Below are 12577 nucleotides of genomic sequence, written 5' to 3' on the forward strand. Positions count from 1 at the left end.
GGCTTAAAACTTACATGGCATGTCCTAATTACTTTGACATCTTTGGGTTGTGATATATTATGTACAAATGTTGATAATTGGCCAAAACTATTCTCCTGATGAAGCATAACAGCCCAACAATACAATATTACTCCATTTTGGAAGGGAGAGTGGAAGATACCACGGTGCTTATTTTCCCTATTTTCATCTTAAATTCCCCATATTAATCTTAGTAGCAAAAGAAATAGAATGCAAAACAGTTTGTTACTCTGCTCCCCTCCCTCCAAAAACAAAACAACCCCACCACATTATGGTTTAATTTCAAGAGACAAATTGTAGGAAATCATCATGTTTACTATATACATGTATTACACCATGTATGCAATTGTGAAGTAGGGATTTCAAAAGCGTTCTTGTATTTCTACAGTATGTTGGTCAATTCTGAAAGGCAATAGGTATTTTTCAGGCTTTATAAAACGGATATAAGATGTTTTCAATTTGTCTTGTAACATTTACTGCTTCTAAAGCAAAAAAAAAAATCTCTTCTTTCACATGATTACAATTGTAATAGTGTGACAGAAAAACTACCAATTCTTGAATGTATTTCCTGGTTTCTACTAATTCATGTAACAATACAGAGAATATATTTCCTCTTATAGTTAACTCAGGTGTATGGTCATTAGTAAGCTTACTAAAAAAAGGCAGTAAAACTCTCCTATGTGAAATCATTTTACAGAGAGATACTGAGGGCAGATATACGGCACCATAAACAGGTTTACATATACAGAAAATATAGCATCATATTAGTCTGACTGCATACTGCACTCCATACCAACAGATTAGTATCTGAATATTTATATTACTGTAAAACTTTAAACATTGATACTCAAATTGATAATCTCAGTGTAGAATTGTGAAATTTTGTCTTTTGCATATTGACAAAAGACAACTGCTACATAAAATACTTTATATAAATATCACATTCATTTTTGTAGTCTCATTTCAAAGAGCACGTGTTTTATCTTTATTCACAACACATTCTTTTGCACCTTAATCTGTTAATGATCAATGCTGTGTGGCTTCACTGTGCTTGATGTTTGAGATTCTACTTCTGCTACCCACAAGTTTAAAGTAGCCACAAACTCCAATTAAATATATTCCCAATTAACATTAGTCATTTTTGTCAATAGACAGCACGTTACCCATTCTAGACCATAAACTAAAAAATTCTGAAGTCTGATTCATAGGCTGCAGCCAAAACCCACACTTTTCTTAATATTATGCTTAAAATTATTAAACAAATAAGTTACTTTAGTGGTCATCTGTATGAAATTCTCAGCCACCCCATCAAGCCCCCAGATGCACCTCAACAATATTTCAACTTTGTGTCCCTTTCAAAAAATTTTATCTAGGGCAGTGGTATCAAAAACCCTGTCCATGTGTCAAATACAGCTTGCTTGAGGTATTTATCTAGTTGCTGTGACACTCAGATTTTTCAAAACATGAGCTTTTTGTAAAAAAATAAAAGTATCCACTTCTTATATTCATCAAGCCTTTAAAACATGAACTGAACATATGCCAAGAAAACTAGAAGAATTGTCTTTCTGAATCTGCAGACTCTGGGCAACAGCTCCAGGAGAGCGAGGTTACCCTCCCATCCATCTCAATTGTTAACTCAATCCTGGTGACACTTTTCACATCGCATGTGTGCAATTATGAACCTAATTTATACAATAAGTGGACTTGTGCACATAAATCAAGCAATTGCATTCACTAGTGTCCAAATAAACAAAGGGCACTGAAATAGTGTTGGTTTTGGAGTGCCTCATTTTTCCCCCCTAAAAAACTGATGCTGAACACAACAGTAACTTCACTAAGTAAAAGTTCAGGTAGTGTACAGAGCCTTGTTCTTTGTACAGAACCTCTTAGTTTTAATAACTGGGAGAGATGCTGTAATTTAATTGCACTAATAGAGCTCTAACTTTGTAGACCTGGACAACATACCATAACTAAAAGTGTAACTTAATCCTCTCCACAGAATAAGTGAGACTCTGGCATATAAATATTTAACATTTGTAATTTTCAGAGTGGTGCGAGTTTGTGTGTGTGTGGGGGGGGGTTCTATTTCACAGTTGCAAGAGGAGACCCTGAGTTACGTGGTGTGCTGAATATCTGTACTTCTCCAGTGAGTTGGAAGTATTATATGTCTTGCTACATTATATTCATACTACTATTTTGCAAATTAAATGGTATTTTTTATTAATTCATTTTTAGGATGCCAAAACCCATCAGTAATCCTTGATATATAAGTCTGTGGTTTAATCAAAATACCCCAGTACCAGAGGTGGTGTATTAGGACACTTAAGGCCAAAGTTTCAGGTACCTTCAAGCACTCAAGTGTGCATTACTGCCTTTCCAAAAAATAATTCCTAACTACTGATAGCAATATGAAAAAAATATTATAAAAACTTAATAGCATTGTTACCAACTGCTTCTACTCCCAGCAAAAAAGATACTTTTCATTCTTCAAATGCACTGCTGAAATTCTGTAATGTACTTTGAGATCCTATTGACCAGCTGATGAAGGACTGAACTGGTGGCTCCTTCAAAACTGTGATTTGTAAACTCTTACAAATACAACCACTGATTTTACTTCCTTAAGACATGCTATAAGCAGCTATTACATCACACTTACTTTCAATGTCCTAGATGTGCCGTAGTAGTCCTCATCAGATAAAACAAAAATTTGTACTGCACTATGGTGAAATCTACCCTTGTCAGGTGGAAGAGGTTTACTGTTATAGGTTTACCGTCTATTTCTGGTCAACGTGAGAGAAATATATGTAATACACACTGTACTTTAAAATTCAATTCTCCAATTTCATTACTATTTATTGTCCCAATCTGGTTTCCAATGAACCCAGTGGGAGTTCTGACACAGACTTCAACTGGAGCCAATTCAGAAACTGTATTTAATAAAAAATGTCAAACTGTGGGTCTTTCAAAGGTAATTACAACAGGTTTTACTTAAAGCTATGCAAACTCAAGTAGTTTAACTGGTTTCTGAACACTTTATGTCATGCTTCAGAATGCTCAGATTGAGCAAAGCGCTATTTATTGTTGAGTGTAAAGTTGCTACTAATTTTTTCCCCCATTTTGTTCATCTAGCAAAGTGACATGCAGTCTGTGTATATGCAAATCTGTTAGGCCTAGGAACAAAAACCACATTGCTCCCACTAATAGTGCCTCCTGACTGAAAAGACATTTACATTATGATTGAAAGTTTCAGAGAAGTGTAATCAAAACAAAGTTACAGTGACTAAGACAGTCAACTAATCAACAGTAATTAAACATTACATGGTGTTCATCTTTGTACCAATCTTTATTATTGAAACAAATATGCCACTTTGTTTATCAAACTGTCAAAGCTTCCCTTTTCCCAGATTCTTAAGGTTTGTATTCTGCAGGAGATTGACAAATTTTATTTCAGTTCCCCACTTCCAGGAACAGGTAGGACTATAACATTAAAATTTTAATTATATCATGTTCAAATATTAATTGTACTGAAGTCAGAGGCCATGAACCTTGTAATTGTAGATGCTTAACAAGAACAGTGACAAAAATTAGACATTTCAATTATTTTTTCAAGAGTAAATGCGTTTGTGGTATTTAGTTTTTGTCTTAAGCGTCATTGTTTGCATTACCGCTGAAAAATTGGGAAAGGTTTTCTTTCATCATTACTAATTGTGCCCTTTACCATTAGGACACCAATTTCCCTGGTCTTCTACTGGAATTTGAAACTAGCCTGGATTTTTGTTTACTTCCTTATTACTGCACCAGCACTTAAACTGCTCTGGGAATAAGGTTGCTGAGTTAAGTACTGCAATTGGTTGCACACACACATGTTCAGATCCTACAAAAACAGTGGCCATTAACAGCAAAAACAACAAACAAAAAAACCCCACACGTATATTCAGAAGATTATCCCATAGCACCCGAAAGCTTAATTCCAGAAGACATTCATATTCAAGTGTAACAGTTTAAATACAGGTAAACTTCCAGGCCTTAACTACTGGAATACCACCTTGGTGTAAAAGTTTACAGCAGTATTTTTTATCTTTATGAAATGAATATCATACATCTACAAATACTCTTCATAACAATTAAAATTTAGGATTAGTCTCCAGCCTCTTAATTAGGTTGAGAAATATTTAAAAATTGAAATGAAGGAGGGGACAAGCAGGTTTCAGATTTGCTTAAGCATATTTGCCACTGGACAATCTTTAAAACTATAATTTTATCACAAGCCAGGCATACTGCTGGCAATTTACTACTGTATTTTTTTTTAAGTCTGAGTAATCACCTTGGCCATAGGTGGAAAGATATGAAACTTTATCACTCACTTTTAATTTTAAAATATATTTTAATTTCAAATACATAACTTGCTAATTAATATATTTAGCTCACCTGGACTCAAAGTAATTTTATTTTTATTTAATCTTTGCAGATAACGTTCAATGTGTCAATTTAAATCCATAGTGAAATTCAAGGACATGGCTTCAGTGAATAACATTAGTCATCAACATTTCATAGTAATTACTTGGTATAAGCAACTGATGTCTGCTTTAGATCTGCCTAAGCACTGCTGCAAAAGACCTGCTAAACTTAGAAAGGTACGACTACGCTATACATTTTTTTAAGGCTTAACTTTCACAAAAGTGGGCTTTTAAATATTTCAGAAATGATACAGATCATAAGCCATTCAACAGTATTTAGCAGAAAGTAGATCTCATTCAACAGCCTACTGGTGACATTATCAATTTTGCCTGCTCTTACAGTTTTAAAAGTTATCCTCACATCTCTCAAAGAAATCATAATCTATTTAGGCCACATCTACACTACCCGCCGGATCGGCGGGTAGTAATCGATCTATCGGGGATCGATTTATCGCGTCGCATCTAGACGCGATAAATCGATCCCCAAATCTACATCAGCACTCCACCTCAGCAGGAGAAGTAATCGGCATCGACGGCGGAGCCGCGGCGGTCGACTTGCTGCCGTGAGGATGGCCAGGTAAGTCGAACTAAGACACTTCGACTTCAGTTACGCGAATAACGTAGCTGAAGTTGCGTATCTTAGATCAATCCCCCCCTAGCATAGACCAGTCCTTAGTGTAAAATGTTGTTCTACAATTTCTGATAATGGCTGCAAGCGTACTACCCTGTTTACAAGGCTCAACTTAAGGACATTCTGTAACCAGGAAATATTACTTTAACCAACTTACAAAGCTTAAAAGTTAATGTTAAAAGTATGCAGTCCAAATAATCGTGCAATCATTTGATGCAATCAATTTCAAACAAATATTAATTTACTTAACTCCACCTATGCTCACAAGACAATTTAACCTTATGTAAAAATTTCCCTTTGTTCACTAAGCAAAATGTTGTGATGCGTGTAAAATTACCCTGAACAGAAGTTAATTCTTATGGGGGCAGAAAATGTTATGTGGCAAAATTACAGACTTAAAAGGATTAAAGCAAAATACAATTCAAGACCCACACTGATAAGGTAACAGGAGAAGCACACAGTAAATGTAATGTGTTTTGCTTCTTATGACCTTAGGTATTTAGTGGAAATTTGCTACCAGATTAAGTTGCTCAAATTAATTTTAAGTCTGTTTGCTGTACATCATATACAAATTTAAAGACCTGTTTAAAATTAAATACATAGTTTTTTTAAAAATAGTGCATTCTTGCTCCTGTATTTAACAAATATCCTTAGATAAAAATACTTTAAAATATTTAAAAGACAGTTATAAAAGGAAGAAAAATAGATTAGCCATATGACAGACATGGTTATTACAATAGGGGGGAAAAAAAAAGGCAAAAATAGAAGTTACAGTTGTTAGAGGTCAAACAAGTCATCCAACTGTATTTATGGATTATACAGCACTACACACTAACAAACCCTTTCAGAATTATAGCATTTCCTAGAAAGCACAGGTTTAAGATAGTATGATTTTTATAGGTGAACTGCTTAAACGACATAAAAATGTTAAATAGCTAAGCCACACTCTCAGTCTCCAAAATAAAGTTAAAAACCTCCGCGGTAACAAGATTCTGTCAGTGACAGCATGCTTTCTATGAAACACACCCCTAAAACATTTCACAACTACTCTTCCAGAAATAATGAAAAACAACCTTTTCATATATTTTAGTGAAGATACTCTATGTTTTTGAAATATTTTGGATGCACAGACTGTGACCAATGCCTCACTTTTCACACAACTCCTCAAAGGATGGAATATATATTTGTAGTTCAATGCACCCTTAAAAATACCAGGCCTAACACACTTCACCAGAAAAATATTCTGCAGAAAAAGATTAATATTTGCTAAAAGTGAAGGAATATATTGTTGTTTGCAAACTTTCTCTTCATTGTTAAATTACCTAAAAAACTACATGTTAAATTTCTAAGTGTATTAATATTTTAGACATAACTCAATTTAGCTAACCATAAATATAAAACTAGTCTTAAACTACACAGAAGATGCAGAAAATACTACAAAAACTTATTAAAACAGGACAAATGGTACCACAAAATTTGCTTAGCGCTGATCTGAAATCCCAGATACGTGGATAAACACGTAACTGAGTTCTCCTTTGCAACACACAAACAATACGCAAGAGTGTATTCGATTCTGTTTACCAACAGTAATAGCTCCAAGCAGTGGTGCAGGCTGATTTATACCCACAAGGTACTATTACTGCACACTGTTATGTGCCAGAGAAGGCAGAGGGAGAAGGATTATCCCTCGCCAAAACACAGCCCCAATGCTCCTGTGATTTTATGTTTGCCACCTGTATCTTACAGGCCAACCCAAAGGAAGATGAATGTTGGTGGAATGGATACAGCTCTGGGGCACCCCGCATGCTGGACAAGGAAGCAAAGACCCACCGCGAAGCCAGTTTACAGGGATGGCTGCAGCGAGCACTGGCTGGGTGCTCTGGGGGACGTACGGATGGGATTCATGATGCGTGTCCCCGGCACCGAGAGGACTCCCTGCCTGTCATGCACCATGTGCCAGCAAAATGGAAACGGGGCAGCCGGCGTGCGGAGGCAGCACCACCCGCCCTCCAGCAGGGGGTCCCCGGGGAGGCTGGGGGACGGCTCGCTCCCCGGGGCGGCCAGGCCAGAGGATGTCGGGCTGCAGCCGTCCCGCTCCCCCGTACTCACACTCGGGGCAGCTGCAGCGGGGGCGCCCCCCGCCTCTGGAACACGCCGTCCACGAAGACCCCGTTCTTGCCGAGACAGCGCAGGTAGAAGTCCCCTCCGCCGCCTCCTCCCGCCCCGCCACCGGTGGCGGTGGCGTCCCCCTGAGGCAGCGGCGGCCCGTCCGCCCCGGCCGGTGGCGGCGGGGGGGCAGCGGTGAAGATCTCCAGGTGGCGCCGGGAGATGAAGCTGGAGTGGCCCATGCTCACGTCCACCGAGCCCTGCGACGAGTTGCGGCCGATGGTCACCGAGCGCTTCTTCATCAGGTACTCGAACTCGCGGCCCTCCAGCCGGGCCACGGCCGCCGCCGCCGCCGCCATCTTAGCGAGCGAGCGAACGGGCCGCCCTCCCTGCGCCCCTCCGCCCGCACCGGCGCCGCAGCCGCCGCCAGACACTGAGCAGGGAAGGGGACGCCGCTCAACCCAACCTGACGCAGTCCGCCGCCCGCTGATGGACAGCCAGGCAGGGCCAATGCATGGCCCGCACGCCCATGCGGCTATGCCGCGACAACCAATGGCGAGAGGCGCTGGGGCCAGCGTAGCTCAACAAGTTAGCGTGTTAGCCCCAAGAACAAGGCACACACCCGGAGGCCGGGAAAATGCGGAGCGGAGCGCATGGGAGGAGCGGGAGCGGCTCAGCGAGGCGCCTCCACTGCCAGCTCCAGCCACACTGAAAGCAAAGGCGAAGTGCTCTCTAGGGAAGGCAAGGGCCAGCCTTAGCCCAGGCTGCTGCAAGGACAAGGGAGACACAAGTAGGCCAGTCCCGAGCCGCCCAAGGGCGAGACGAAACAGTTCAGCTAACAGCCCCTCGCCCCAGCAAGAAGAGGGCACTATGCCCGCTGCTCTCCTCCCCCCAAACCTTTCTCTTTAAGGCAACGGGACAAGTGCTTCAGCCCCAGAGTGACAACTCTCACTGGATGCCCATGAGGCGTGGGGATACGCTAGCCTGTGCTTTAAAGGGGACTGCTGTCACCTGCAGGGACGCCATGCTTTACACACACCAGGACACTTCCAAAGGGATGATGATGTATTTCTCCCAGCCAACAGCCTGGGTTGAACCCCAGTCTGATGCTGGGGAAGCGGGAGGAGTTGCCCAGTCCCACACAACCCCAGGGGGTTGACTAAGGCTACACCATCATTAAGCAGCCATTCCCTGTCCTTTAGTACACAACAGCAGCCCATCCAGAAGAAATACTATCATCAGTTTTTGAGCCCTTGTTACCCCCTTCCCTGGCTGCTTTCAGAAACAGGATGTTCCTTTTCACCATCAAGCACTAGTAAAAGGAAATAAAACAACAAGAATAGAAATACTTAAGCTATGTTTACTGTAGGTTCTATTTGAGAAATAATGTGTTGCCTACAGCTCCTAGGCTGTAAAGATGGCCAAGTGCTCTATCAGCACAAATGAGTTTTTGTCCCAAGGAAAAAAAATAAGGTTCTCTCTCCCTGCAAAAGGTATACAATGTTAGCTAAATTAGTTTAGGTACTGATTTAGTTCATGGGTACAACCCGCTGGTGGATACTGAAACCAATTTAAGAGTGTCCACATAAGTCACTTGCACTACTTTTAGTAAGTTTCTAAACTAATGTAGTTAAATCTGTATAAATTTTAGATGTAAACAAGACCCAATTATTCCAATTTTACAGACAGGCACTAAAGCACAGAGGCCAGTGCCTTGCTTGACCTTGCAAAGACTGGATGAGTTAAGACTCCTGTGCGCCAAGGTAATGATTCAAGCACAAGACTGCTCCCACCCTCCAGTCAGGCTGCTACCAAAAACTACTTAAATTAAATCAGGCTTTTCAATTTCTGAAGACAATCTATCTTGTATTGTACAATACATACACCACCATGAGCAGAAAGCCTGTCTTTACCATATGATGTGAGGTGATACCAGCTGCACCTCCCATATCTCCCAACAGTTGAAGGGCAGGATGGATCAGAAGAGGCCTAACAATATGACTGTCAGAGACATTCTGCAGCCTCCTCCCTCAACACACTAGAGATTTTGCTCTGTTGATTCCAGAGGAAGCTAAGTAGGGTGTGAAAGAGACTAACTTTCCCACATGCATCCTCACACTCAGGCCATGGTTTTGCCTGTAGTCTGTCTCATAAAGGAGTTCGTAAATTTTTTTAAAAATTTACGGAGGGCTCTGCTGTATCTTTAGGTATGTCAGAAGGATGCAAGTTTCTCCTACATATGTTACCACCATCTCTTTCCCATCTATATTTACAATGCAGATATCAGATGAACCATGACATTCGCTAAGGATTGTTCATGGTTTTAATGCATTAGACCTGAAGTATAACAATATGAAAATATTAAGAAAGGCCCTCGCTAATTGCACTCAATACTTTGCCTTCAAAAGAACAACACCTGTGTACTTAAAGTCTGAATTGGGACTTTTGTGTATAGCACAGCTATACATTTCTTAGTTTCTATAATTAGCAGCGTGATGTTGCACACTGATGATGAAGCCTATTTATATTTATACGTAGATATAATCCCCATAAATACTTCAACAGAAAAAGTCCTCAAGAGATGACTGTTAGATGACTCCAGTAGATATTGATGAAATAGTGGCTAACAAGTCATTTTATTTCCAAACCAAATGTCAAGGTGTTTAGAGACATAGGTATGCTTCTCTACAGAACTTAAAATACATTTGGAAATGTATTTTTTCATGTCCTAACCAAAACACAATTCACTTATTAAAAGGCATAACAGATATCTAGTCCAAAATATGAAGACTTGAACTAAAGTTTTTTTTAAGTTTAAATTAACAGGTATTTAACTGTAAAAGTGGATACTAAGAATATATATTAACTAACATGCTTAAAAAAAACCACATTGCATACTATGTGCAAAGTAATATCAAGCCAATGTTCTGTGATCTTAGGATCAAATTCACTGCTGGTGTAAGTAGGTGCTACACTTTTCAAGCTAATGGAGTTGCCTGCTTACACCAGCAGTGAATGAGTTCATTAGACACTCACATATTTGTTACTCTGTGATCTTCAGAGAGATATGTGCATTACCAGTTCCAAATAAAAAAAAAAGTCAGACATACAGTAATATATTGCAGTGGGTAATGGCTAAGCTCTTTTGATTAATCTTGCACATATTTTGGGATTTAGGGACAGATTTTCTCCTACGTGAAGATATGCTAAGTACAGACAGAGCAGGGGCTTCAAGGAGGCAGTTATGACTCCTGATTCTCAACCTGTCCCACCACTGGCTCGGATGTAAATTAGAGCAGCCTAGGGGATGCTCTAGTTTACAATAGCTGGCTATGGTCCTTAAGGTAATACCAGCTGAGAGTTGCCATAAAGGAGCTCCACCTCCTCCTCACCACACTACCTACACTCAGGGATGGAGGGAAGAGGAAGGTTGGAATAGGAGCCAGGTAAATTCCCAACTGGCCAGCTGCAGCCAGTTCACTTTGCATTGCTCTTATACCTGCACTTATCATCTATTTATGCTAGTTTAATAGCGGATAGCATTCACAAATTAAAACTGTTGAGAAAAAACATTAAAAAGCAGTTAGTATTCACATGGTGGGAAAACATGAAATATACAAACTGAATTCATTTTTTTCCCTTTGCATAAAGACTGTACAGAAAAATTATTTAAATAGCAACAACTAAATTAGACTATAGATTACTAAATGCAATAATAAATTATCTTTTGAAATGTCCTGTAACCAGTATGCTACTCTGCAAAAGATTATACACAACATTCAGGAGTAAGTCATGTAATGATGTATTGGTAACAGCTATTTTAATGAGGCGACAGGAGGAATTTTTCTGCCAGTACTTTCCTCATTGAGGAAAAAATTCATCCCCCTTCTCTGTAGGGAAAGAGGGACCCATGACAACGGGACTCCCATTTGTGGTTCTGCATTCTGTTCCACAAATGGGACAGAGAGGCTGGACACAGTGGAGCCATACCCTCTGCACAGAGCTCAGCAGTTCTGTGCTTAGCCTCCGTACAGATGGGGCCAAAAGATTCATCACTGCATATATCCTCTTGTTTGGAGGTGGGGGGCTACATAAGGGACCACAAATTATTCCATAGCAGCTTCACAGCCTTGGGGGGGGGGGGGGAAAGAGAGATTCATCTGCCCCATGCCCATCCTGACTATTTAGACCAGGATCTGGGCTGTAGATATGTAGAATCTAATCTTTTGAGGGGACTGAGCATGTGTGACTCCCACTGAAGGCAACTGGAGTTGTGGGTGCATAGCACCTCACTGGCTTGGGCCTGATTTGCTAAACAGCTGAATGTAGTCTAATCCACTCTGACATATTATAGCAGCACCTGTTAGCATCACTGTAATTAAGGGTCTGTCAGCAATTCTGTTGAAGAGCCCTATTTTCAGTGTTTATCACTCAACCTTAAAATGAACCAACTGATACTTGGTATATAAGGTCTCATCCAAAAAAACACACACACTATCCATTTTTAAATTAAAATAATTCTGATTTTTTTTTCAGGATCTTGTTTTATACTCAACACACAATGGGTATGATTTACAATATATCTTCATAGACAGTTGGTATTATCTATAATACTCCAAGCCTGTATTACTAAGACAGGGAAAAATAATTTAAAGAAAAGTTAGAGGATTTCTCTCATGCATTCTTACTGTATGCACATGCCCTATTTATGGATAAAGTATCATTTTCTAGAAATACATATTTCCACTAACATGACAAAATGGATTATAGAGCAGCCCAATTGATCTGTGCATTAAGAGTCCCTAAAAGTACACATTGGCAACTGAAGTTAACAGTTTCAGAGTAGCAGCCGTGTTAGTCTGTATCCGCAAAAAGAAGAACAGGAGGACTTGTGGCACCTTAGAGACCCAAACCATAATGATCTATCAATAATCCCTGTGTTACAGAAGTCTCTCATATAATTCCACTGAGATTGTTTTTATTCACAAAAAATGTTGACATATAAACCCACATAAGTAACATTATGGATCCAATTCAATACAACAAAATATTTCAAATTCAGAAGTTCCACTCTATCCTTAAATTATACTATTTCACATAGTTCTCATTTTACAAATATAAAAACATTCACACTGGCCTCATGTAGAATGCGGGTAAGATGAAGAGAAACTTGATGATCCTTAAATTGTCAAGAGCTCTCTTTCCTTAAATTATGTGAGTTTTTCCCTGAGGAGCACACACATTTTCTCTGTTTATCATCTTGCAAGGCCATTGTAAGGAGTAGTAATAGCTCCCCAAAACAGGCCCCAGTCCTGCTGAGATTTATGGATACGTTTAATTTTAACCATGCAAGTGATCCCATTGA

General features: G+C 39.7%; 1 protein-coding gene across 1 annotated transcript in view; it reads right to left on the reverse strand.

Annotated features, from left to right (window-relative positions):
* FOXK2 (forkhead box K2) overlaps nucleotides 1-7642 on the reverse strand; it is a 59471-nt gene extending 51829 nt beyond the window's left edge. The window contains exon 1 of the mRNA XM_034789906.1: nucleotides 7216-7642. Within this exon, the coding sequence (XP_034645797.1) occupies nucleotides 7216-7571 (356 nt within the window). The 5' untranslated portion in view covers nucleotides 7572-7642. The remainder of the gene's footprint in view (nucleotides 1-7215) is intronic.
* Nucleotides 7643-12577: the final 4935 nt, after the last annotated feature.

This window comes from Trachemys scripta, chromosome 14 (assembly GCF_013100865.1).
Source record: "Trachemys scripta elegans isolate TJP31775 chromosome 14, CAS_Tse_1.0, whole genome shotgun sequence".
Taxonomy (NCBI): Eukaryota; Metazoa; Chordata; order Testudines; family Emydidae; genus Trachemys; species Trachemys scripta.